Source organism: Tyto alba, unplaced genomic scaffold (assembly GCF_018691265.1).
Source record: "Tyto alba isolate M040663 unplaced genomic scaffold, T.alba_DEE_v4.0 Super-Scaffold_33, whole genome shotgun sequence".
Classification (NCBI taxonomy): Eukaryota; Metazoa; Chordata; class Aves; order Strigiformes; family Tytonidae; genus Tyto; species Tyto alba.
This window is the reverse complement of record NW_024881308.1, coordinates 15,757,403-15,785,052: the sequence shown is the minus strand read 5'-3', so window position 1 is coordinate 15,785,052 and position 27,650 is coordinate 15,757,403. Positions and strand designations below refer to the sequence as shown.

Genomic DNA, 27,650 nt, shown 5'->3' with positions numbered 1-27,650 from the left:
AGTGGTTTCCCTGCTCTGCCCTCAGCGCAAACACAGTCACAGGGCCAGGGCTCTGTAGCTCAGCCCCAGCTTTATAGGAGAAAACTGCTCAGGGATCCCTCATTTCTCCTTTTATAGGGATTATATACTCTTTGAGGCTTGTCCAGGTAAGCTCCCTAGGTGAGAACATCAAAGCTCAACATCTGCTTGGTGATCGCCAAGCTCCTTTCCAAACACACTAAGGAAAAATATCTTTAGGTCAGCGAGTGAACAACAAAGAACGACCCGCAATCTGCCGTGCTACGCCTCCCATCCATACATCCCATCCTAACTGATTATTAAATCATATTTGCTGATAAGTATGAGATGTAGTATCTATTACACAGCTGTTAAGCCTCAATTAATATGTTTTAATGATCAGTCGTTTACTGTGCAATATACAATTAACATCCGGTATTAGATCTTAAATTAAATGCATGTTTGGGAAGCTAAATTTGAAGCACTGAACATAGTCGTGCCACAGTAAACAGCAATAATTGCGTCGAATAGACAGTATTTCTGTGCCCTGAGAGGGGGTTAAACTAACACTGCTGGCAACAGAGAAGAACGGAGAAGAATTGCTAAAGTAGCTGGGTTCTACTTTTTCAGTGTATTTTGATCCCTACGGGGGTTTTAGTTCGTTTCCCCTGACAAAAAGCACCCTGATGCATAGCTGCTGCGCTCCTGCGTGCGTGAGAGCTGAACTGGCAGGCGCTCGCGTGGGGTATCGGCTCGGAGGAGTCTTTTTCTCGGCGAGGGTTGGGCACGATGAGTCGTGCTTCGGGCTGGGTTGGGCTGTGCAAGGGGGTTCGGCGGTGCAGCCGGGATCTGCGACCCAAGCCTTAAGTGAAAGATAAGGCTCGCGTTGCCTGCTGGAAGAGCAGCTCTCACTGTGCCGTGGGTTTGGGGCCACGCGGGAAAGTAGATTCAGTTATCGGTGTTCTCCAGGGCTGGTGGCCATGGAGAGCAGCGGGTGTGGGCAGTGCGTTGCAAAATGCACGGGTGGCAGCCAGCGAGCAGTGCAGAGCAAGTGGAGGGGCCCATGGGTGGCTTTCGCAGCTCAGAGAAGATGTAAAATTTGGAATTGAGATTTTTTTTTTTTTTTTTTTTTTTTTTAAATTCTTAAGAGGTGGGGTCCGAAGGGCACCCTCTGATCCCTGGCACTGCTGCTGTATTTGCTCTCAGAAGTGAGCCCGAGTTCTCTCTTGGGACACCGAAGGACTCAGCCTGTTCTCAGCACGCTGCTGCCTTCTTAACAGAGGGTTCACCTTCCCCATGAAAAATGCGCCTGAACACAGATGAAGAAAAATCTTACACTCTTCCTTTTTCTTTCCTCACACTTGGGGGAGCAAATGAAGATTGATATGTTTTTCTTCCAGTCTTTCTGTTTAAATATGCAGTGACGCATCTTATGAGGAAACGAAGCCTTCACCCCCCATCTTTTCTCTAAGGAACCTGTCTCTCACCCCATCACTTTGCTATAGCAGATGTAACCTCTGCATAGATTTGGCGTTGTAAGGACACGTGTGGGAGCTGGCTCCCACCCAGGAAGCCCCCCCCCCCCCCCAGCCTCCTGCTTCATTTTCTATTCATCTTCTGAACTCCAAAGCTTCCTATGAGGTTTGTTGGGTTTATTTTGGGGGGAACTTTCAGCTATTCTTTGGAGGCTTTAATTTTTTTCTGGCACATCAATGCTTTCTTCTCTCTTTGGAAATGGAAAGTAAACCACACCCAAGTCTGATTAACACTCTGAATTGCGTGTGGTCTCCCTCCCACATTTCCAGTTCTCCTCCTTTGGAGTTGATGAGGGTGACCCAAAGGTTTCACAGAACTTGCTCCTTCGTGCCAGGATTCTGCACAACTCAGTGCTTTGGTTCATAGCTGACATTTCTCTGTAGGTATTTCAGAAGGAGAGAGGGAGACAAATAGATTCAGGGTTTGGGAAAGAACCTCATTTGGAAGAGGTCACACGGATGTTTTGGCAGTGGGTTGTTGTAAATGTTGATGGGGAAAATCAGCCTGTCCAATGAGGGACCCCAGTGTGTGACCCAGTCCTGACTGGGTGGTGGGTACTGAGGATGGAGCAGGTGATGAAATGCTGGTGACTTTCTTTGGGATGTGAACATCAGGCAGTGATCTATCGGGCAAGCTGAGCAGCTAGGTGGTTTTTCAAGGGGGTGGTGGATGCAAGTGCTCCTGGCTATGAGCTTTGGCTGTCTCAGTTCTGCCAGGAGGGGACCCCAGAATGTGCTGTTGCCTCCGGGATCTGCTTCCCATGGGCAAAAACTTGCATTTACAGCAATATCCTGCATCTCCTCTTGGGTGGTCTGGGTAGGGGTTAAGAGAAGTGTCCTTCACACAGCCGGTGAACTGCGCTTCTGCTGAACCCAGGGTCTGGAGGCGAGGTGGAAAGGGCACAGCCAGCAGTGAAAGCTGATCCTCTCCAGAGACCAGATGCATTTAAGCAGCATGGAGTAGAGGAAATCTGATTCGTGTGTTGACGGAGCTGCCTTGGCCATCTGAACTGGGCTGGGCAGAGAGACGGGAGCAGGCAGGAGGGTGCTGAGCTGGCATGGCCAACACACCTGCAGCTTGGCCAAGGCTCCTTGCTCCGACACGTAGCCCCTTCCCCTCCTCTTGCTCACAGGGACGAAGGCACGGGAGGTTGGGATGGGGCCTGTAGCAAGGGCAAGCTGGCATCTCGGGCCAGATTTACTGTGGCAGCTTCTGGAACTCACCCTACAACTTAGGCATGCGTGAGCAAAAAAGGCCCAAGGAGGCTAAACATGCCTGTGTGTTTTGCTGGTTTTGCCTCCTCAGGCTTGAATCTCATGACCTCTCAACCTTTCAAAAATCTTCTAAGCTGTCTTTGGAGTTATCTTGCATCCAGGATCCAATGTTTCTACGGTTTAACCCACTCTCTACTCCTGCCCTTACCGCATCCCAGAGGATGCTTCTGCTTTAAAACATGCTGCTTCAGAGTAGGATGCTCAGGGAAATGCTTCAGATAAGCAAGCAGGCTGTACTGTCCTATGAACATGCTATAGAAACATCTTTATTCTTATTTTTTGATGTTTTTTCTCCCCTCTGTTCTCCTTTCTTCTGTCCTTCTCTAGCATTTTGCTTAGTTTTCATCATCTGCCTGGCCATCTGTGCCTGCCTGCTCCCTCTCCTCAGAGCTTCTCCAAAGCAGAGTAATGTTTCAGCAACCCCTGGATTTTGTTTCCAAGCCTGGTGCCTTTCCTGTGAGTCCAGTCTGGAACACAGCGCTTCAAACAGAGTTTGAAGTGGACTCTCCAACACAGATATTTCTCCTGTGAAACTTAGAAAAGTCCCCCCAGCTGCCCTCCTGGCTTCAGAACTGCTCTGTTTTAGGACAAATACATGAAGGTGACTTTCACGGTCATCTGTCTTAGGCGCTAACTTGGATTGTTCATCACCATAGGATCGAATTATCCCAGTCTTTCAATGTACTCATTCTTGCAAGAGCACTGTGGGATGTACTGGTTGTTCCTTAATGTCTAATGGACAGAGAACAGACACAGGCAGGGGAGAAATAAACACCCTAGGTATCTGCTGCACCTTCTCCTAAAGCTGCTTTGTGGCAAGGCAGACCCAAAGCTCCTTGGCTGGTGTCCTATACACTCAGCAGTTACCCATTGCTGGAAACACCCACCTTCCACAAGTTCCCTTTAGCATGTGTGAGCCCCTTCCCTGCTTTTGCCATCTTTGAGATCACCCCAATAATAGAAGCATCAAGTCAAGGAAGCACGGGATTCTGTTCCAGTAGAGGAAGTGAAGCTTCTGCCTTGAGCTCTTCCCCAGGCTATTAGCAGCCCGAGATGAATGAGCGTGCCGGCACGTGTGTAGCTCCTCACGTGTCTCCTTCTGGGGGATGCTCTCCTTTTTCCTTTGCGTCGGTGGTAGAAGATGAATGGAGCAAGGCTTGGAGAACAGGCAATAAATTATTCAGCGCTCAATGCCAGAGGGAGCCGCAATTAAAGATGCGAGGGGAAGGCTGGCGGCGGCGGTGCCCAAAGCGACAGCGGTTTGCCAAGGTGAGCTGTGACGCTGGGGGCCCGGGGGCCGGAGGCCGGGGACAAACACTCTTGATCTCATCACAGTGAGCAATAACAGCTCAGCCAGGGAGGCCCTGCCACGCAGCTCCCACGCCACGGCGGCTCCTCCACGCCGGCCCAGATCCCTCCGTGGGCGGCAGGGCCGGTACCAGCCCCTTGAAGATGTTTGAAGTTGTACTAGATGAAGGGCAAGTGCCAAGAATCTGCTTGTAAAGTATGTATTTCCCATAATCTTTCTCTTCGGATGGAGGCTCCTCTCTTCTCGCTCTCTCTTGCTCCCAAAGCGGCTCTGCCACCGGGACCTTTAACTTCAAGACTCTTGTTTTGCACCTTCACCAGTGACCCGCTTCCAAAACACTGATGTCCCAGATAATTGTCATGGAAACCTGCGCAGGGACCCCACTCTTGGTGATCCCCAGCTAATGGGTCCCATCCACTGATGTAGATGTGCAAATTTTTGTGAAAGATTAAAAAAATTAACTTCATCCCTGGGAAGAGAAGATGGTGTTAAGGGCTATGGGCACCACGAGGCTCCCAGGCCGGTGCTGGCAGCTGCCTTGCCCAGCCCACCAGTGACACTCACTGTTAATACTGTGTTTTCCAACTGAGGACCGAGCTGAGCAGCATTGCAGTGTTTGGGGTAGGCTGAGGGGACACACGCAAATTCTTCATGGCTGGGGCTCTTGGCCTTGGTGTGGCACCCTGGGGTTCTGCTCGGGACGTAGAGACCCTCAGGCAGGATTTGTACGGCTGTTAAAGCAAGCAGGCAGGGAATAAATACTGCATTTTCACCGCTGGTTGATGCTGCTGATGGGGTACTGGGCTGACCCCGTGTTCCTCTTCCCCTCCCCAGAAAATGAGTTTCGGGGTGAGCTGCTGAATCAGAGGTGGACCTGCGGAGAGAAGATCAGCAGCTGCGAGGGAGCCGCCAGCCTGCACGGCACACGCATCAAGGTGAGCAGAAAGCCCTCGGTCCTCCACAAGCACGTACTTTGTACTTTTTCGTTACGGTGACCCCCCCGTTCCCCATGCATTGGCCACAGGACGAGGGCCACGTGTTGCTCCAGCCAGGTGGTCCTGGGGGGGATGGAGCCTTTCCGGTACCCAAAGCGATGGGCAGGACTTGGAAGTTTCTGTCTCCTTGCTACAGCCAAATGTCCTGCGTGGTGAATCCGGGCAGAGAGGGCTTCCAGCTGTCGAGATTTGGCTTTGAGTCCAGATATTAAATCCTTGCCTTCCTCTCCAGTCCCATCCTTCAAGGATGGCTCAGATCTGGATATTTAGGTCAGTCCCAAGCCTGTTAAAATAGGCCCTTTCTCCAAGGCGCCGGCTGGTCGGAAGAAGCCCCTTGTACGCCAGGTGAAGCTGTGGTGCCTTTGGAGAAGACAAGCGGAGCATTCATCCCCACTGGGACCCCAGGCAGCTCCTGGGGGCTCAACAGAGCCACTCATTTACTGCTGCAGCTGTGGCTGATGAAAGAGGTCCAGCCAAGGCTGTCAAACCTCCTGGCAGATTCACTGCCAGCAGATTAGGAAGCTTTAATTAAGCATAGAACTGGGCTGCTCGTTACGCAAATGGTTCTTCCTGTCCCGTTTTGGCCTCTCGGTAGCGAGGCAGCATCTCGGATGGACCCACCTGGGTGGTGGAGGAAGCCCTCCTTGGGTGACTGATGCTACCAACTCTTCCTGTATCCCCACACAAACTGAGACCCTGGGAAAACCCCAAATCAGCAAAAACCCACCCTTAAAAACCATCCTTCTTCACTAACTAGCTGTCAGCTGCAAGCAGGTGCCGCCAGGAAAGCTCACACCTTCTTAGAAAGCAGAGTAAGCAGTTGTTGCTATATTTAAAGTGAGCTCAATTAAGGCTTTTCTATTGAACCTGCCAAATAAGCACTTAGATTAGATTTAATAAGATTGTTGTATGTTAATAAAGCAATGATTACAAAAGGTAATATTCCTGGTACCTGGTGCTCCTCTAGCGCTCTGCCTCTGTCAAACACATTGCTAATATTTACTGATTCTTGCAACCCCCAGCTCTGCTTTATCTGTGTGTTAACAGAGCAACCTGTCTGGGGGCAAGAGGAGGAGGTGGGGAGGGGGCATCTGAAGGGGGAGCAGGATTGGGGGGAGCTGCAGGATTTGGGGAGCTGCAGCTTTCGGAGGTTGGGAGTTTTGGTCCTGTAAAGCCAGGTCCATGAAGAGTCACCCTGTGGGATGCTGAGGTTACGTGAGGGCCTGATCCTGCGCATCACTGGCTGCAAGACTGAGGCTGTCGGCGTGAGGTGTGTGAGGGAGCAGTAGATGAATTCCGGCCCTTTGTTATAAAAGCCAAATTCGACTTGTATAGGAGAGGGGGAAGGAGGCAGCAGGCTTTGCTCACGCTACCGCCAGCTCTCTATGAGCAGTTTTCCCCATGTGTTACTTTAAATCCATTTAAGCATATTTAAAAAATATTTCTTTACCTATCAGTGCAGTAGCATGCTTTTTTTTTTTTTTTTTTTTTTCTCTGTTATGTTTTCCTAAAATTCAGGTAGAACTCATGATAGGTTAGATTTGGATATTATGTATGTGTGTCCAGCCCTCCTACCTCACATCAGGGAGAGAGGTTTCAATCCTCTCTAACCTTGGGATCTGCACCATGTGCGCACGCTTCAACTTGCATGTGTGCTCATAAATACATATTGTGTTTAAATGTAGTTTTTCATGCCAGCTACAGCTCATAATCCACAGGATGCGCAACGGTGAAGGACAATGGGATGTGGGGCACATTTACTTATTTATTTTTGCCTCTAAAGAAGCCCAGGCACCGGATAAAATTTCCCATGACACGTCTGAAATGAGATCTCTGAAGAGTGCTGGGGAGAGGTGCTCTCTGCACGGAGCCAGCTGAGACCGTCCGCACGGACGCTCCTGCTTGCGCTTCCTTCTGGACCACGGTGGCTGGTGGAGAAATGAATCTTTCTCTCCCAAATCTTCTCTCTTCTCCTGTGCCACGGTGAGCCGGGGGGGGGGGGTCGCTGAACAGCGGGCAGGCTGGTGCTGAAGGCTGGCTGCTGTTAGGACAGGCAGGGTGGATGCTGATGGGGCCATCGGAGCCCAGCGGCTGCTGCAATCCCCTTCGGAGGCGTGTGTGTAGCTCGCTTCAGGATTGCCTCGCATTACGCCACTCAAGAATAACCTTATTAAAAAAAAGCAACTTATTACTGAGCTTGAAAACAATGAGGTTGAAGAACTCTGATTATTTTTTATTTCCCCCCTCCCCTACCCCTCCTCTTCTGGCGTAAGAGCTGTTTGCACGTACGGAGCCACTTAGGTCTCTCTGCGCGTGAAATGGCGTTTGGATGGCGTGTCGTAGCGCTTTCAAACAGTCAAGAGGAAAGTATGTGTCAACTTAAACTACCGCATATGAAATCACCCCAGCCTAAATGCTCGAGTGTCAGCGCTGCAGAGGCACACGATACAGCTGCGGCTGTGTCAAATGTGATGCTCGGGAGCATCTTTTCTGGTCCGTTTCACTTGTGCGCAGGATGCCTCTGCTATCGCTGCAGAGCATTAGCGCTGGGTAAGCGTTTCATTTGCAGCATTGGGCTCTTTTTTTTTATATTCTTTTTTTTTTTTTTTTTTTTGGGAGGGGGTAAGGGTTGGACCCTTTCTGCAAATGCAAACTGACAGCATGGCTTCAGGAGGATGCTTGTGACACAGCTGTAATTTTTAATTTGAGGTGGGTACAAGCTGTGGGTTTGTATCTAAAGATGTCGAGGCAAAATCCTCCCCCCCCTCCAACTCCAAGCCCGAGAACAACGCACTGGGTGTCCTTCCCTGGAAGCAGTCAGAGAGCAAAAGGCAGACAGTAGTTTATTCAGCCGAGTACGGGACTCACAATAGGTGGAATGTCAGTAGGATTTAAATCAAGCAGCAAGGAAGACCCTAAAGCAAGAAGGGGAAAAAAAACCAAACCACAGCCTTAACCTCAGAGTGTGGTTATAAAATAGCAGCTGGGAGCTACTGTTGAGCCTTTTTTTAAAAGTAGAGGCAGACTCTTGATCAAGGGTATTTCTTTCTCCATCGTCCCTTCTTTATTTTTTTAGAACTTCACAGCTAGAGAAGTTAAGCCCTCTTGGGGCTAAGCAGGACAAAGCCTTCTTCATTTTCTGCAAGGACCGACGGTGCCATGGCACTTTGCAGAGAGCAAGCCCGAGAGATTTGGAGACCCAGATCCAGGTCTGGTTGGATCTGGTCTGGGATCAAACCCCTGTCGAGCCTGAGGCAGCCAAGGGGGGCGGAATTCCTTATGGGGTGGGGAAAAAAACATCCAAAAAAAGAGCAGAGGGAGGAGTGATCAGGACAGGCCATTCAAAGCCATTCTCCCCAGTTGGTGGGTGCCAAGTGGCAGTTTTGCTGCCTGGCTGTGATTCTCCCTATAGTCTACATCCAGCTGGACCTCAGGGTTTGCTCCCTTCATCGGCTCGCACTTGATCCTTGGGTAAGAAAGCAGCAGCAGACGACACTGCAAATTAATCGGCAAATTAAATCTTCCCTGGTGAGAGCTTGAAGGAATTTGCTGGGACAGGGTTGGTGATGGTGGAGGTTTCCCAGACAGCATCCTTCTCCCTTCCCTTCCCTTGTCCTGGCTTTGAACCCAGCCCTGAAAGGGGGTTACGGGGGCTGGACCGTCCTCAGACCTGCGTGGGCAGGGTCCCGTGAGGTGTGGTGGGGTCCTGCCTCGCTGGGGCGGGCAGTACGGCCCTCTCCCTCGAGGAGCTAGAGCAGGGGCTCTTTGGGCCGGGAAGAGGGGAAGGAGCAAGTAAGAAACCACGTTTCAACAATTCCGTAGGAAAAATGTCATTTCTTCTGGCATTTTCCTCCTCTTGCTTTACCTGCTGCTTGGCAATTTTAGGTTTTGATTTTTTTTTTCACTAAAAATAGAGCCTCTGTCCGTCTGTCCCTCTAAAGCTCAGACACAGCTTCTTGCAAATGGCATTTTGCTATGTCCACAAATAAGCACTGATGGAAGCTCTGCTGCTTTCAGAGTAAAATAAATATTCCCGCTGAATCCTCACCTCCCTTTGTCCAGCTGAAGGCTTTTTCAGCATGTTTATTTTCTCTGAGCTCCATGGTGCTCTTGAATACATATAAAGTATTACCGCTGACCATGGGGAATTTCAGCGTGGCCCTTAATGGTGTATTTGCATAGAGCTGTCGAAGCCCAGGCACACCTGGGCACCAGAGCATGGGAGGCTCCAGCAGTTTTGTGTTATCACCTAGGTCTTCCATTGGAAAAGAAATGTGTGTTAAGATAAGAAAGAAGAATAAAATATCAACCCTGTCGGTACTCCATAAAATTAAACTTCAGATCTGTGCTGCTGTTCCTACGCTGTATTGCTGTAGTCTTGGCAGCAGAGCAAGACTGCTACTGTAGAAGTAGGCTGTTAAAATTCACGTTGTACTCAGGTTAAACTGTCTTTCAAGTGTATCTGGACCTCATTGATTTGGATTTGCAGCACCGGGACATCACCAGTACAGCTTGTATTATGGTCATGTCAGGAAGCTCCGTAGCGGGGGGAAAACACGTGGTAAGGAAAGGCCCGTTTAGAGAGACGATAAAAATGAGGGGCACCCAGAGATGAAGTGATGTTCTCAAGGTTACCCTGACTCTCAGTGGCAGAGGATGGAGCTGAATCCTGAAGTGATTCACTCGAGAGCCAGCACAGGGTCCTTTCCACTGTGCTGTCTCCTGGCATTGAGTTAGGAAACCTTCTGGATGTTTATTTTGGTTTAATGTGAGAGATAATCCAGTGATAAGGTGAGGAGGAGCAGAATAAGCTTCTTCCTTTCCTAGCTGGACTAATATGCTCTGAGGCTGGCATCTGGTGGCAATAATTTATTTGCAGGTTTCCTTTCAGATTGCTTCGTTTTCCATTCAGAGTTAAAATAATAAGAGTGAAATCCAGATAGCTTCTCAGCCTGGCTATTATGCGAGCAAGAGAGAGAACAAATGAAAATACCCCGTCAGTCTCCAAGACTGCAAACATGCACTATGTGACCTGAAATTTCGCATTAAAACGATCTGTCTAGAGGGCTTCTCGCTGAGGAGGTGAACAATAAAGGACAGTGGTTTCATGTAACCTTCATACATCCAAGCCCTATAACCACGGAGGCTCCAGAAGTGCAGTAATGGCCATGTCAGTTAATTTAAGTTGCCTGGGAGGAGCAGGAGCTGAGCTCAGAAATGGATCTTTTTCCTCTTATTTCTGCACTTTGTTAGGAAACGAAGATTTTTTTGAGAATGCTGCTGCTGTTGATTTAAGCTGAGAAAAGGAGCCTGATGGTAGAAAACAGAGTCTGGGTGTGCAGAGCCCACCCCATCCCTCCGGTGCTGTAAGCAAAGCATTAAAATATGCAGCCATGGGGCTGGGTCAAGTTCTCTAACCAAGTAATGGAGCCTTTCCTACAGGGGAAAAACCCCAATAATTTAGTTGTGGGTTTCTTTTTTTTTTTTTTTTTTTTTCTCAAAAAAAAAAAAAAAGGCTGTTTTGTACAGTAGGCCAGGCAAGGCAGCCTATTTGGCTTTTCCATCCTTTGGTCCTCAGCAAGGTTGGGTCCATCCCTGCCCTAGGTGGGTCCTGTCTGCTTCGCCCATGAGGTGACCGAGGGTGCTCCCATCTTCCTGGGGTGTTTGATCTTGGCTTGAAAGAGGTGTTGAAGGCAATGGGAGGAATTGCTTTCTGAGGTGCTAAGGTGTAGTGAGGAGCCGGGATGTTAGCTCAGATGTGACAGCTCATTTTTTTTTTTTTTTTTTGGAAGACAGATGTGATATGAAATTGGATCTCTCCCATTTATAGGCGAGCAGTTTGTCCTTGAAAGGCAGGTTTAAGAAAACTGAAGTTTTCCTCTGCTTTTCCCGCATTGTCCCTGCTGGGTCCCAGCCCTTCCTCTATTTTGGCCAGAGCTGGCACATTGCAGGCGGTGCCCGTTACGCTTCCCGCTTGCCCTCCTCTGCCGCTTTGAATAATTTATCTGCAGGAAACCCATATTGCCAAGGCACCAGCCCAACACGTGCCAATTCCCTGGGAAAACTGTCAAAAAAAAAAAAAAAAACCCAAAACAAAAAGAAGAAAGAAAAAACCCTCTCTGAAATTCATTCTGGTTGGAGGCTGGCTCCCAGCAATCAAACGTATTAGTCGTATTGTCGGCGTGCAGCGGCGGCATTAGCCAGCTCGCTCAGCGCACGCCGGCGTTGAAAGGCTCATAAATGTAATGAAGTCCCTTTGACACCTGCTCCTCTCCACACTTTAAACGTGAGCCATTGGTCCGCAGGGAACCGGGGCTTTAAAAATAGAAATTATAGTAATTGTCTGCTGTGTTATTGGGAAGATTGTAATAAACGTGGAGCACAACACCGCGGTGCCATGAGCTGAATGCTGACAGGATGCATAAATTGCTCCAGGTTTTGATTTTTTTTTTTTTTTTCCCCTCTCTTCCCCTCCCTGCTCCAATCTCCCCATCTAACAAATCACGTAAATCATTGTGTGTTAGTGCTGGATTTCTGGAGGGTAGCAGTGGGAAGGAGAGAGGCACTTGGGGAAATTTCATCCCTCCCCTTTGATGTGTTTTCAGTTGTGGTGCCCCATCGGCTGGGGACCTTCTTCCCCTCTCCCTACCCGCCCCACAGCCTCCCTCCCTCCTCGCCACCCCCGAACCTCAGTGGGGACATGAGAGGCCCAAACCAAACTGTGCCTCCTTCAAGGGTGAGGGGTGACGGCCCCCCCCGGCCCCTTCTCCTGGGGACTGTGAGCAGCAGCCATCACGAAGGAGTTTCAAGGTGCAGATGGGGATGTGGTGGCACGTCACGCGCGTGTTGTCCCCACCGCCAGCGGAGCAGCACGTGCTCATGTTCTCCCTCTTCTTTCGGGGGTGCCAGGAGGTTAGCTGTGGAGCCTCCTCATTTTGGGATGGCATGGGAGCTGGTCGCATCTCTCTCCAACTGGAATTTGTAGAGGATGCTCCAAAGAGACTTTGGTTTTATTATGTCAAATACCACTTGGAAATGGTCCTTCCCTCTGCTTTTCTCTGTCTTTCTCATTATCCTGAGAGGAAACGTCCCAGATGGTAACACTAATAAATCCCCAAATTTTCTTGGCCCCAACCCACCAGGCTCCAACCCACCTCCCTGCTCCCACCCCGATCCTGCGCACCCCCTTGGCATTTGCTGCCAAATGCGCTTGCCTGCAGAGCGAGCATCTGTGAGGATGGCGAGACCTAAAACCACCCCTTTGACCACTTCAGCAACTTTGTTGACAACTTTAATCACATTTCTGTTATTCTGGCTATGTCTTTTTGCCCCGCTGTGGAGGTCCCCTGCTTTCGCTGCTCCCACCTCCAGGCACAGCCTAATTTCAAAGACCTCCCTGACGCCGGGGCACGGAGCCCATGCTGCACCCCAGAGGTGGCTGCACTTCAGCCTTCCGCTACCTTGTGGCATGTTGTGATGTTTAATTAATATCAACCACTTTGAAGTCCCCGATGTTACTTATTCATGCCCTTATTCCCTGCAGACCCGCCCGTTTGATGTCCACGTTGCAGGGGCTATTTAGATCCAATCGTCTTTGTGTCAAATTTACATGGAAAGGAGAGATTGCTCTTTAGGGCACTACATGAAAAGTTGCCCTTCCCAGGCATCAGATCAGCTCGGCTGCATATTCACAGATTTCTGAATATGTGCTGGCTACTCACCTAGGTATTCACAGCACTTCAGTGGCATAAATCCAGATAAATTAGTTCTGCCCTTAACAAGTGATATCTCAGACAGCCCTTTTCCATCACGGGCCATCACATTTGGGGGTTTGTCCCTCTGTGGTACATGACCAGGAGAGAATCCTTATTGTGTCCCAAGATGTGGAAATTAATTTAAGGTTGTTAAATTTGGGCACTGTGGGTTGAACAATAAAATCAATGCAAGAAACCTCTGTCTCAAAAACATGGGAAAGCTTTCCCTGCCACCCATGTATTTACACAGAGCAACAACCACATGTGAGATTGTCCTTTAACAATAGTTTTTGTGTTATCTTTCAACAATTATCTTTTCTTTCCATTCCAGATGAGTTTAGAAAATGACGATAAGAGAGCACGCACACGATCGAAGTCTATCAGAGGTGAGCAGCTAGTTATCCTGCAGCGCAGGGATGTATAGGCTTGAGCTTGCTGCACTTTGTTTGTTCCAAATAGGCTTTGATTTTTCAGGCGCGGGCTTAACTCTTTAAGTTACTCTCACTGCTCCCCTGCTCCAACCCCATCAAAATTTGTCTATGAACCTGGAAAACTCCCAACCACAAACCTTTACAGGTCCTCGTAATATTTAACCCTCATCCCCTACACCCAGGGGAATTAAAAAAAAGAAAAAAAAAAAAAAAAGGTGAAAAAAAAACCAGCAAAAAAAAAGCCCCTTTGCATGCTTTGCTTTAGGGGGATCGCAATCGCTGGAGCTTCAGATCAGCTCCTGGGGCTTTCATCATGCACACTCTGCCAGAGGCTTTGAAGTTGCACATCTGAGAGTGCCTGGCAGAAGTAGTGCAAGCTGGAGAAGCAAACGGGGCTGTCCCCTGGCAGGGACGTGAGGACAAATGGCTTGTTAATGCAAAGCTTGATTGCTATTTGTTTTCCAACTTTAAAAAACCCATGCAGGTCTTTCTTTGCGTGCTTTCTCTCCCGGAGGAGGCGAGGTGCTCTGATATAGAGCACGGGGTGTCACCTCGGGTGGTCCCAGAGCCACGTGTGATGCTCACAGACCGGCCTCTCAATTTTGGTTCCTTTTTGTGGCCGTGGATTCAATGAATTGCAAAAGTGGCTGGAAGTGAGGAACAAACAGGGCTGGCTGAAAAAGTGTGATGACTGCAGGGACTGCAGCTTCCCCCACAGCACTGTGCTGGACCACCTTCCTTTGTCCTGACCCACCTTCCTCCTTGCTCTTCTCAGCATCCGTATATTTTTTAAAACAAAACAAACCCCAGGTACTGCCAATTGTGCCGAGTTGAGCTCAGATATTTGGGTTTTATTGCTTTGTTGCATGTACATAAAGGTGCTCGCTCAGGTTGATAATGAGAGTGCCCTGATTCTATTTATTTTCTCACACCCTGCCTTCCCCACAGTTGAATCTGGGTTTCTTGATGTGAAAAGGTAATTTATTGCATACACCCTGGGACTTGCCACTGCCTCCAGTTTGTTGAAGCTTGTGAGTCATCCCACTGGGAGCTGGATCCCAGGAAACCCAATTAGCTCAAACAAATTGAGCAAACGTGTTATGGTTTTTAGCCTGGGCAAATTTAGACTTGTGTTGTGGGTTTTTTTCCTCCTGATTGTTTGGATTCCTGGCTGGATGTAAGGTTTCAGCAGTGACGCGATGTTGTATGCTGTTGCTGTAAGCAATGAGAAGTCCTCTTAATTCACAACTGGGGAGTAATCCCCAAACCCCTCTACAGATTATTGTTTACCCTAAAAGCCAAGTAGCACGTTCCCTGTCACCTGTCTGAGCATAGGCAGGAGCTCCCAGATCAGTCCAGTGTGACAAGGGGAGGAGAAAAATTGTGCCTGTGCCTGTTGATATGTAGGAGGTAAATGTGGCCATTGCTACAAAACAGTAGTGAACTGTGCAAAAAGCAACTGAGAAGCATATTTTAAAGGCATACATAGAGAAGAAGGCATGAGAAAATTCTGTCTTTACTTGAAAGGACTTGAGTCATATGCATGTATATTGGTATAGCTCCATTGACTTTAAAGTCATCATGTATTTAGAGAGAGGTAGTCCCTGATGCTGCAAGCACACACTCACATGCTTGAAATCAAGCACAGGCATGAGGATTTACGAGGCAGGATTGTGATTTACTACAGGCCGGCATGCAGTGAATGATGGCAAGATAGATTTGCCCTGTCTTTCCCAAATGAGATGCCCGAGGAGGCAATAGAAACCCAGCTGCAGGCAGGAGAGGATTCCCCAGAGAAGGGGGGATGTCTCGGTGGGGGGGAGACTGGGCACCTCCGTTGTGTTTTTGACCTTGTGCTTGTTTCCATTGCTGCATCCCGCCCCTTCGCCCAGTGCCCACGGAGCTCATCGGCCAGGAGGTGAGGTAAGGACCCTGCTCCTCCTCGGCAGTGGGGCGGGGGGAGGCCCCATACTGGGACTGGCTTGGGTGAAGCCCCGCAGCTCCTTACAGGCTTGGGAACCTGGGTGAGGGGGGGGCAAACCCAGGGGGTGTGGAGGTCTTGCTGTGGGGCTTGTATTGGTGGGCACCTCGTTGTGTCCCAAATCCTCGAGGCACTGCTTGACAACACACATTAGAGGAACCACAGATGAAAACGGGAGCTCTGGATGGGTCACATTAAACCAAAGACCCTCCAGCCATCCTCTGTCCCACCCCAGATCTAAACCCCAGCAAAACCTGATGCCCGCAGTTTGCATTGCCAGATTGTTAGGGACAACATCCTGCTAACCAGTATTTCTTCTGTATATTTTACATCCTCCTGTTGCCCCTAAACAATGTTGTGTCACATCACTTCTCGTGCCAGATGCTCCTCTTTTGGACCTATGTCCTCTGTTGAGTCACCGAGGTCCTGTTACTCATTTAGCAGCGCTGGCATCTGAACAGCAGCAGCCAAAAGAGCCAGAGCGAGCCTCTGCAGCCGTACAGAGCTTCTCATTATAAATAACAGCCTCCCCATCTCTAAGCTCCCTTTAAACCTTGCACAAGGGCTTACGCAAGAGGTAGGAGTCTTTAACCTGGACAGGCACTAATAGTGGGGGCTGCCTTTCCTAGCAGCCTCCCTTAGAAAGCCGTGTGTGTCAAAGAGTAATTGGACCTTAACCAGCCCAATTTCAGAGCATTTCTGCTCCTCGGCTCTCCTATTACTCTGGAGAGACGGGAGGAGCAAGCGGCGGGCATGCCACTTCTCCAACTTTTATTGCTGAACACTTGAGTGGAGGTGGTAATTGGAGCAGGTGACATATATAAGGGGCAGGACAGGGTGCTCCACAAAGCCATCTCTGCAGCTGTCACCTAATTGCCTGAATAGCTGGACGATTAATCGACTAATTGGAAGCAGGGCATCGTCTGCATAACAATAAGAGGCCCTTTTGTCAAGCTTGTGAAGGCTGCGGAGAGGGGGAGAGCAGGTCGGTGTGGTGGCTCTTGCGGGGAAGGAGAGCAGCTTTAATAGATCTCGGAGCCCCTTTCCCCTTTTGGGATTCCTGCCAAAATGCGTGAAACCTCCCTGGAGGAGAGTGGGGAGGGAAAGCCTGGCCCAGAGAATGCCAAGCGTCACCCCTGCGCTGAGATTTTTAAAGGGAATAAATCGACATGCTGAAGTCAGAGCCATCCCAAATCGCCACCTGCTTTGGAAAACCTCGATGCTGAACCACTCGGCTCTTTCCTACTTACTTTTTACTGCAGGCTTCGTTTCATCACATCAGAAACGGGGTGGGGGGAAATCAGCTTTAATCGCTTCAGGAAAGCTTATAAAAGCCTGTAACGTCTTCATCAGAGCTGTTCTTGTTTCCCACTGAATAAGGCCTTTTTCAGTCAAGGCACTGGTATCACAAACACCGCTCTGTCTTTCGGCGTGCAGTCACTCAATGTGTGTCTGGGGCTACTCAGGACAGAGCAGCCTCAGTCACGGCTGAGGGCAATTAAAATTAAATAGACTTTCAGATCATCAGCAGAGGGAGCAGCGAAAGGGGGAGCTCCCTCTTCCAGTTACGTGTTAGTGGGGTGAGATCTTTTTATGTAGGACCTCAAGTGTTTTTGCTCGGGAAGGGATGCCTCGCTGGCGAGCCAGACCCCAGGCTGTGCATACATGCCAAAAAAGCTGGGAGCCACCCCCTAGGCGATGGTGTTGGAGGATGCTCACCATCTCGGGTTGAAAGTAGGTTGTGAGCAAAGAACAATTCATCTTGGGCGGGGGCAGGAGGTGCGGCTTACACCCACACCTCATCTAGAAAGCCGTGTCCCCCTTGGGGGACGTGCTGCCATCATTTACTCTCTTAGCACTAGCTTTGCTAACCTAAAGCAAGCCAGTCTCCCTGAAGGAGGGATTCCTACTCTCCTGACAGTTCAGCAGCCCTTTCCTGTCCTGGTTTTGGGTTGAATTATATTCTTTGAACACAGCGATCTGACTTGTGCACGGTGTTCTGGGGAGTTGAGCCATTAATAACCCGCCAGGGCACCCAGAGCTGCTGCATCCATTAGTGGACTCGGATCCTCCTTATCCTGAGCTTTCTGCAAGGGCTGAGCTCTCTGCTGAGAGCAGAAATTCTGAGTCCCTAAAGCCTGACTTGGCACTTGGTACTATTTAATGTTGTCCCGTGTCTTTTACTCCAAGAATAACAGGCTGGCCAGATCCCCTCTGGGCTGGTGATGCCTCCTCCCTCCGCACTGTCATCAAGAGATTTCATTAGCGCTTCCAACTTCCCGGGCCGAGGGTGATACGGTGCTAAATGAGGTTATTAATCCTACACGACTGCAGAATTCCTCAGGCATCAGGCAAGTCACTTGGGCATCCTATAATCAATGCCATAATCTGGTTTTGCCAGAAAATGTTTGCTTTAATGCTTCTTATCTGGAGCCCTTATAGCTCCTGGAGCTGGCACTAATTACCCCCGCAGGGGAGGCGTTCGGCCCCGCGCCGAGGGATGCAGCAAGCAGGCTGTGTCGCCGCAGCCCGTGGCAAAGGCGGCAGCGGCTGCCAGCGCTGCCCAGAGCTCCCTGGAAGTCTTTAACTCATCCTCTTCTGCAGAGCAGCAGGAACAAATGCAGGGATTTGGGAGATCTGATCACCTAAATCCCATCCGTTCCCCTAGAAGTGAGGCTCTGAGGTGCTTCTGAGGGTTTTTGTCCTGGTGATCTCCACCCAACATGCTCTGGCTCAGACTTCCTCGGTCCACTCCCAGCCTGCTCTTTCCAAAAAGCCACCCATTTCTTAGTGCAAGGAACCCCCTGTTCCCTGATAAGCCATCAAATAAGTGAAAAGCCCATGTTTTCCTCCTGCACTAGCAAAAAAAGAAAACTGAAGAGTAGCAGTGGGGAGGCAGAGTGCAGTAGTTGTCTGCTTTTTAAAAGCTTGCTCTTACACATGCAAATCTTTAATTAAACATAATCATAAAACTATAATGAACCATTCATCTAATTAAATGGGGTGAGCAATTTCATTAATTTTTAGCAAACTGTAAGGCTGCTCTCCTGCCCTCCTCACTTGGAATTCAAAGGGACAAGCTGAACCATTTGAGGGAAATTATCTTCCCTTTTGCAGTTATTTTGTTCCTTGTGCACAGGACCTGTTTAACTGACCATAGTTTATACACTTCTAATTAAAAATGAATTCTCTGAGTCCTACTGCTGTTGTTGATGGTTGCTTGTTTCCCTCTCAAGTTGTCCAACCCCAGGCTGTAACGGCTCAGGACACATCCGTGGAAAGTATGCAAGACACAGAAGGTGAGACTGGGTTGGAGGTGGTGGGGATGGAAAAACGTGAGCAAGAAACCTAAAGACGGACGTTCACTGGAGGGTGGCTGCCTTGGAGGCCATGCCAGCCTCAAGTGATGGTTTTCCTCACCCTGTAATGGTGAAATCTGAGCAGTTGAGGGGCATGCCCCGGGGACCAGTTCTGCATCCCCTGCCCGGTTTGATGGTGGCACTGGTGGCCACCAGCAGCAGTGGTGCTGGGAGCCGTTGATCCTGCTGGTCTGCTGGAGTGAGCCCAGCATCCTTGAGCTGACTTCTGAGAAGAATTGTTGCACAAAGTTGAGGTCTGAGAACAGATCATCCGGCCCTGAAGCCTTAAACCACCTAAAAATCTGGGCTGCTGGATGATTTCTTTTTTAGCATTTGTGTATTTGTCCCACTTGCTTTTGCCTAACTGGTTCAGATGCCGTAGCCATGCCTTTCTCACTCGGCAATGCCTCCTCTCTGCTCCTTGATCCCATCTGCAGTTTACAAAGCTGCCCTCTAGCAAAGAAGAGGAAACTTCAGGACGCGGAGGCCGAACACCTGGTGTCGAAGAGAAAATCCCATCCGCTCAAGCTAGCCTTGGATGAAGGCTACAACGTCGACAGCGACGGCAGCGAGGAGGCCGAGGCGAAGGAGGAGTCCGGCTCCGACGAGTCGGAGGGGACGCTGGAAGAGGATGAGGCGGAGGCGTTGGAGCAGGAGGAGACCCGCAGCCCCGAGCCGGCAGAAGGTGCTTTGTCATTATTGATTGCAGAGCTGTGTTCTGCAGATGAAAAAAGGGCACGGAGTGTTAATAACCAGGAGTTATAGCTCCTCTGAATTATGTACAGGATGGGTCCTTCAATTATTGCGCGTGGTGGAAGCGCAACAGCAAAGCTCCTGTTAAGCTGAGAGGGGCTACGCACAGATTGTCTCCGGTGTCTTAAAAATGAGAGTTTTTCCATCAGGGATGCTCCCTGGGGAAAGACCCATGGAAAGCACAGAGGAACTCGCTGCGTGGCTCAGATGGCAGCGGGGAGGGCAGCCGGGGGCCCGCATCGGTGCCTCGAGGCGCTCGGCTGGCTTCTCCGGTGCCCTTGGCTGGATCCGGTGCAATCCGAGAGCAGGAACGTCCAGCCGCGGTCCTGGCACTGTGTTGCTCCCCACTTCAGAGCCCCTGGTTTGGGGAGCACTGGGAGCGAGGGGGCCAGGTGGCTGCTGACAGCGGGAGGCTGGGTGGCTGCGCGCATCTGAGCCCCACGAAAGCTTCCACGTGGAAATCCCCTTCCTACCTGCCATTCCCAATTGCAATAAATTAGGCTGCTCCAGGGGTATAACAGCCAGGACCTGGTTTCAATTAAGCTAAAGTAAGATAAAGAGATGTTTACGAGCTTACATAATTACTTTCTTTTCCTCCTTTAACTTTTCCTCCTTTTTTTTTTTTTTTTAATTTTCCTCCTTTTTTTTCTTTTTTCTTTTTTTCTCATTTTTTCTTCTTACTTTTTTTCTTTTCCATTTCCTTCTTTTTTCCTTTTCATTTCCCCTTTTTTTTTTCTTTTTCTTTTCCTCCTTTTTTCCTTTCTCTTATTTTCTTTCTTTTTCCCCTTTTCTTTTTTTTCTTTCTTCTCCCCCCATCAGAGAGAAGCCCAGCAAAATCAACCCATTATGGACAAAACCCAGCAACAAGTACGTCTGGGCCCAGCAAGGCCAACTATAGCAGCTATCAAGAAATAATCGCCAACTCTCTCCTAAACCTAGGCCAAATAGCGGAGGAAACCCTCGCCATCGAAGGGCAGTTGCCTGAAGCTGAGCTGCAGGTCTCCAAGCCGCCATCCAACGTTGTGCACTTGGTCCATGAGGATGCGGGAGAGGAGTTAGTGGAGGAGGAGTGTGATAAGGAGATCATCATCCAGACAGAGGATGCGGAGGAGGTCATCGAGGTCACAAGTGAACGCAGCAGCGAGTTGTGTCCGGAGCACCGGGACGACGCGAACTGTGAGGAGTCCTGCAAACTGCAGAAGGCTGAGGCAGAAGAAGAAGATGAGGAGGACGAGGAGGAGGAGGATGAAGATGAGGAGGAGGAGGAGGAAGAAGAGGAGGAGGAAGAGGAAGAAGAAGAGGAGGATGAAGAGGAGGAGGAGGAGATGGCTCCTGAAGTGATCTGCGAAGAAGCGCCTCACACTTCTCAGGACACCCAGAAAAGCCACTGTGAAGGGCAGTTCAGCCCGAAGCCTGAGTACTCGGTCATCGTGGAGGTCCGGTCAGACGACGACAAAGACGACGACGCCCGCTCCCAGAAATCGGCGGTGACCGACGAGTCAGAGATGTATGACATGATGACGAGGGGGAACCTGGGGCTGCTGGAACAAGCCATTGCGCTGAAAGCCGAGCAGGTGAAAATTGTGCGGGAGCCCAGCCGGCTGCCAGGAGAGCACGTAAAGCACTTCCAGGTGGATGAGAAACAGAGCAAACCACTGGACAGCATCCGAAAGAGCTACTACGGCAAAGGTATGGGGCCAAGCCTTCGTACGTCTCCTTCCTTCCTTCCCACCCCCAGTGAAAGAGGTGAACTTGTCTGCTCAGCACCCCATGAAAATTACGGTGCTGAGGGGGTTTCCCAGCCCACAGAGGGAGTTTAGCCACAAATCCTCAATGCCCAGAGGGATGGGGACATCCTAGAGGTCAACAGTGAATGCATAAAAGGGTGGTGTCCTCTACATTTTAGCAGGGGAATTGGCTGGCTGAATTGCCTGTGGGCCTTGAAAATCTCAGCCTGAGCAGTAGGGCTGGTTTAAAATCCAAGTGGGTTTTAAAGAAGTGGTAGGAGTCCGGCCACAGCAACACGAGGGACTTGGCAGGGGCTGCAGAGGCCCGTGGGTGCTGAACCAGGCTGTCTGTCTGGTCAGTGTGAGTGGCTCCGTGCTCCTAGCCAGGTTAGTTACTCAAATTGCTTTGCTGATTTTAATTTTTGAAACTTCCAGTCTTACAGAAAAAAACCTCTAAACCCAAAGGTTTCCCCCTGTTTGACTGGAAAAGTGGTGGGAAGCATCCTCGGCAATTTTCCTCTCCTTTCCACCTTTTCCCCTCCAAATCCAATAACCTGCTCCCTACTGCCCTTTCCCCACAATCTCTAGATCCCTCAAGACCCGAGAAGCGAGAAATCAAATGTCCAACTCCTGGCTGTGATGGGACCGGCCACGTCACGGGACTCTACCCCCACCATCGCAGCCTCTCCGGTTGTCCGCACAAAGACAGGATCCCTCCCGAGAGTGAGTACATGGGGGGATAACAAGGGTTGATTAAATTAGTCTGAAGCCTCATTTCCTAGGGGGAATTTCCCACCTGATGGGCAGAGCTGTCTCAAGGCCAACGGGCACGCCAGATACTCCCAAATGATGGGAGTTTTATGACTGAGTCCCTAGCACAGGCCTGGTGTTAATCCTTGGGGTCTAACAGAGTTTCTGGCGTGGGATGGTGCTTTTCCAAGTTGTTCCGGGATGCTTCTATCCACCAAAGTGTTACTGCTCTTCGTGGGGAACGCTACGGAGTTTTCTAAGAAGTCCTACCCTTCTTAAAGATTTTTAGCACCATCCTGTGGAGAATGAGGTCCCTTCTCTGAAAATCAAAGAGGTGCTTTAAAAATGACTGCCCACCTCCCGAGGTGTGTTAAGCAGTTCCCATCTTTACACTGAATGTCACATATTTTTCCCTATTTGGGATATCACTTTGGGAAGGAGGGGAAACTCTTCTTTCTTGCTGTCCAAACGTGCGGAAGGTGTTGCCGTACGGCAAAGGAGAGGAGTCGTTCAGGATGCGCAGGATAGCTGAGTCTCCTACGCTCCCATCACTGTAAAATTCACCAGGTGCTAAACCAAGATTCATCTATTCCACAAAAAATTTATCATCATCATAACAGATTTATATATATATATATATTTACACAGAGATATATATTTTATTTCTACCTCTCTACCAGCTTTCTAAATACCTTTCCCTGCACATATACATAGAAATCAATGTTGTATGTTTATGATAATGGCATAATAGACCAAAAAAAAAAAAAGAGCCCTTCCTTATCAGTAATTTCAAAGGTTGCAGACCTGCCATAAACACAGAACTGCAGGAAACAAGGAGAAAGTACAGCTATCTTCACACAAGCTTGAATGCAAGAAAAAATATTAATAAATAACTAACACAAGCTGTGTGCTTTAGAAAAGCTTTCAAATCAAATTATTTTCTTTACTTTTAAGGTCAGCGCTGCAGGAAGCAATAATCCTGAAGATTAAAATTAAAAAAAAAAAAAAAAAAAAAAAAAAGTCAGACAAAGACTAGTCCTAAGTATAAAAGCAGAGATACAACTTCAATCACTTAAAACTACCTGAAATTGGGGGACCTGGCTCCAAAGGGTGGTGGGTGGGAGTGGCTGGATGGGGGAGACCAGATTGTCATCAGCAAATGAGGAGAAAGCCCAAGCTGTGCAGAGATGCTAATCTAGTGCTGACCTGAGCACTGCTGCCTTGTAAATCTTTTTTTCTCTATGCAGACGAATTCTAATTACAGCATTTCACGTTCCCTGATTTCTAGGAAACCAGCGTACAAGACTTGATGATTTTGTCTTTTTTTTTTTTTTTTCTTTTTTTTCCTCTGATTTTTATCAAGTTGTTTTTGCTTCCCTTCCCCTCTCCCCTTCCCCTTCTTGCTCTGAAGTCTTGGCGATGCACGAGAACGTGTTGAAATGCCCCACGCCAGGCTGCACAGGACAGGGTCACGTCAACAGCAACCGCAACACGCACAGGAGGTACCAGCTTCAACTTCTTCTCCATAATGGCCAGGGCAAGGATGACAGGAGGGCAACCATCCTCCCCAACACCTTGGCTTTACTCTTGGACGGAGAGGTGGTGCAACTAAGATGGGTGAAGCAGGGATGACCCTAAGATGAAGAATAAGATGGGAAATCAAGACAGGGCAGTGATTTCTGGCTGGGAAATAGAGCGGGGAAATGCTTCCAGGCTTGCAGGTGGGACTATGGAGGGGTAGGTAGATGTAGGTGGGGGTTCATGGAAAAGGTGGTTGGCACTAGGGAAACAGAGGAAGCCTGGTGAGGCTGACTGAAGGACGATGTTTGTGTTTGGTGGTGTGGCACTTAGCAGGATTTCTAGGAGTTTTCACAATATTTAGGCTGAAATTATTGATGATCTGGGAAATTAGGTCTTCTTGCTGTAGGACCTCAGCCCAGATGTGGTCAGGAGGGAAGAGGGTTGTGTTCTGAGACCTGTAATCATACCCCATGTTCTGGCTTTGGTTAAACTCAAGCACTTTTACAAATGGGAGGGCTGCAAGTGGAGGGAATGGTAGACTTAAAGAGTTAGAAACCTTCCAAAAGGCCAGACTACCTTGTGCTACAGGGATGCACTCAGGAATTTATGATTTACCGTTCGTTGCACTTGAGCTTAATTGGCAAGAGAGTGGCGGCTCTGTGAATGTTGATGCATTTGCAGGCATGAGGTGACTTTGTGCCGTTACTCGTTCAGCCATGGAGGAAGCTGGTGGATGCTTCGTTGTAGCTGTAGCTGCTAGAGGACAATTAGGGAAATCTGCTTGGTTAATTGAGCAGCTCGGTTTGGTGCAGGCGGCAAGCAATTCCAGTGAGAATGAAATGATTCACTGGTGTTTAGTGGTTTATGGAGCAAGTTTTGGGCACAGTGGCTTGGGCTGAGACCTGGAGGGGTCGGAGCCCTGAATTTCACACAGGGCTGAGCTGGGGTTCCCTCAGTGCTGGCTGCTCCAGTGATGAAGGTGCCTGTGATGGCCTGGGGTTGGCTGGGAGCATGCAGGCTCTGCTTGTGAGGGTTTTTTCACCTTTCCTGAGCAACTGCTGTAAGAGGCCAAGCTGTCCCAAAGAGGCAGAGCCAGGCTCACACGTAGGGCATGTGTGAGCAAAAGCCATTATAGCCCCCGACCTCCCCCAGGCACCAGCCTGCTGGCAGCAGTGCACATCAGAAGTGCAAATCTTTCCCCACAAGTGCCCTTCAGAAGGCTCCTTTCAAACAGTCCCTGCAAGAGATCCAAATAAATACAAATCAAAAATGCCATTTAACTGCTACAACCACTCAAAGAAACCAGCCTGTCCCCTTCTCCCCTTGCTGTGCTCGGCCCAGGGGAGCTGCCTCCTTGATCCGCCTCTGCACCCTAGGGATGCTCTGGGGCTCATCCTGGAGAGATCTGGCACTTGATGTTTGGCTGCTTTGCTGCTTGCCAAAACTAAATGTGAACTAGGATAATAATAATAAACCCCCCACCTTTAAATGTAAACACTTTTCTCAGGGGCTCAGTTCAGCTCTGGGTCCTTGAAATTAAGATTTTCATGCTCATCCCTCATGCTTGGTTTCCTTCTCTCTTTTTTTCTCCTTCTTTAAAAAAAAAAAAAAAAACAAACCCAAACCCTCCCAGTTTATCTGGGTGCCCCATTGCTGCTGCTGAAAAATTAGCCAAATCGCATGAAAAGCAACAAACCCAGTCTGGTGATCCTGCGAAGACCAGCTCCAATTCTGACCGGATACTCAGGTAAACGGGACCGCGAAGCCCCAGCCCTCCCCGCGATGCCACGCTCGCAAGAGCAGCCGTCACGGCTCCCTCCGGCTGTATCTTGATACTGCTGAGTCCTGTTATTATGATCATAGGTCTCGCCAAGGTGGGGAGATATTTAATTGATGATCCCAGGGAGGGCATTGAGGACAATGAATTGCTTCTGTAGCATCAATTAATGCTGAGGCTACAGGCCAAAGGGTTTTACCAGTGCAGCAGAAGGCATTTGTGCCGATTGCTCTGCGATGCAAACTGCCAGAGAATGATGGTTATTATATTAGCATTATAAGTAGGGTGGGCTCAGGGAGGGAGAGGAAGAGATTTAGGCTACATATAAATCACTTGATGGCAGTTTCGCGTAAGTCCACCCGCTTTTCTTCCTTAGCCTCCGCGGTTCAGAGGAGAGAAACCTGCCACTCATTTCCAAACCAGTCACATTTATTTTGGTATTTCACCCGTCTCTACCTTCGTGGGAGAAAGGGCCGTCTCACATTAAGGATGTCCCTGATAGATGCTGGCTTCCGCAGCTGATGTGATTCATGAGGCTACAGATGGATTGTAATATGCTTAGTTATTTTGCAATGAGAGCAGGATAAAAACCGCGGTACGAGCCCTGAGCCACACTCCCACAAAGGCATCGAGGTCTGATTAATTTATTTATTTGCTCCCCGGGACTGCTGAGCACCCCACTGCACCGGCGCTCGGTGCTTTGGAAAGGCCATTTAGGGCGATTACTTATTTATTTGCAGCGGAGCCCGCGCCGGGCGCAGAGCGCTCTGAGCGCATCACGAGGACGGTCCATGCTCCAAGGAGCTCCCGCTCTGAGGACTCGCTGGTGGAAAGAGGTCACGGGAAGGAGAATAACAATAGGCCATTTATATACAATTTATATGCAAGACAAATTGATTCATGATAGGCAGCCCAGCAGAAGCGGGTCTTTAAGAGGGACTCTGCATGCAGGGGAGAGGCCCTGGTGCCTTTGCAATGAACCTGCAGTGGGGAGTGGAGCTAAACTGGGGTCCTCAAGCCTTTGCGTGCCATCCTGTGCTCTGGGTCCCATAAGTGAGCGATGCCCAAGTTTTTATTGCTGTTGGGAAGTGCTGCCACGCCACAGCAGCCTGCAAGAACATTGTTTTGTATGAAAGTGAAACATTGGTGTTTTGTCTGAAAAGAGGGAAAAAAAAAAAAAGAAAAGGGGGAAAAAATAAAAAAGAAAGCTAAGAGACCCAAACCCAGATGTGGATGTGGTGAGGGAGAGCAAAAGGGCTGTCGCTGCCTCCTCTTCCCCAGTAGTCCCTTGGGGACAAGGTGCAGCTACGTGTCCCCATCGTGTCCAGTCCCCTCCCAACACACATCTCATCGAGGAAAAAAGAAATCACGGTCTCTTGTTGTTTCCTCCTCAGGCCTATGTGCTTTGTGAAGCAACTGGAGATCCCTCAGTACGGAAGCTACCGGCCCAACATGGTCCCAGCAACCCCCCGGGCCAACCTGGCCAAGGAGCTGGAGAAGTACTCCAAGGTCACCTTCGATTATGCAAGTTTTGATGCTCAGGTTTTTGGCAAACGCATGCTTGCCCCAAAGATTCAGACTAGCGAAACCTCACCTAAAGCCTTTAAATGTAAGTTGGGAGCAGGGACGGGCTGGGTTTTGCATTTTCTGCTCTTCTCAGAGTGTTGCCAGGCTCTTGGGGTCGTGGCTTTGGGGTGATGGGAGACTCAGGGCTGAGTCGCTGGATCCCTCCTGCTGCTGTGAAGCAGGGGGAGAAATGGGGACGGGGGAGGCTGAGATGGGTCCTGTGGAATGTACGTGGTGGGGAAAGGAGCCCGCGGCTGCCGGTAAAGCTTTGCCTGGGGGAGAGTCGCTTTGGCTTCAGCTTTGGGAAGAATTGCATCGAGTGGTGGGAACATTAATCTGAGTGATGTCTCTAGGTGGGATAAGTTACACAGTTGTCCTCAGCCGGTCCCCGTTGCTTTGCAGTTCATATCTATTGATCTGTCTTTCCTCATCTAGCTAAATGGATTACAGTTTTCTTCTCTTCCATCTTATATATGACCCACTCCACCCATTCGTCTTCTCTGCCGTGCTCTGCTCTCCAGCTCTGCTACCTATCCATTACCCACCTCCAATCTCCCTGCTCTTTCCTATCGTAGCCACCTACCCCTGCTCTGGACCGAGGCACTTGCACTGGTTACACCACCGTGCAACGGAAGCGTGGGTGAAAATGAAATGGCTAAATAAACCCTCGGGGGCCGGGCTGTCGGGAGCAGGAGGGGAGCTGCGTGGCGAGACAGCCTGCCACAAACCGACGTTAAACCTTCCCCCTTCCCTTGGACACCAAACGTTCACCTGAAGACATCTTTTTGAGGAAAAAAAAAAAAAAATAAACAAAGGAAAAAAAAAAAAAAAAGATTTAGTAGCCCAGTTTGCAGAAGTCAGCAGCCTCAAGAGGGCTTTCTGTATGGCTAATCCCGCTTCCACAATCCTGTTTAATCCTG

The 27,650-nt window shown here is 49.5% G+C and overlaps 1 protein-coding gene across 8 annotated transcripts in view; it reads left to right on the top strand.

Moving 5' to 3' along the window:
* The window catches only part of MYT1 (myelin transcription factor 1), a 67,926-nt gene that overhangs the window by 19,420 nt on the left and 20,856 nt on the right, over nt 1-27,650 (top strand). For 4 of the 8 annotated variants that reach the window (XM_042800908.1, XM_042800906.1, XM_033010356.2 and 1 more), the window contains exons 2-11: nt 4,951-5,051; nt 13,197-13,251; nt 15,189-15,219; nt 18,514-18,576; nt 19,074-19,321; nt 20,209-21,078; nt 21,705-21,839; nt 23,278-23,368; nt 25,021-25,134; nt 26,559-26,773. In XM_042800908.1, coding sequence (XP_042656842.1) covers nt 4,951-5,051; nt 13,197-13,251; nt 15,189-15,219; nt 18,514-18,576; nt 19,074-19,321; nt 20,209-21,078; nt 21,705-21,839; nt 23,278-23,368; nt 25,021-25,134; nt 26,559-26,773 — 1,923 coding nt within the window. The remainder of the gene's footprint in view (nt 1-4,950; nt 5,052-13,196; nt 13,252-15,188; nt 15,220-18,513; nt 18,577-19,073; nt 19,322-20,208; nt 21,079-21,704; nt 21,840-23,277; nt 23,369-25,020; nt 25,135-26,558; nt 26,774-27,650) is intronic. The other 4 variants (XM_042800912.1, XM_042800909.1, XM_042800907.1 and 1 more) reach the window with 3 other exon arrangements.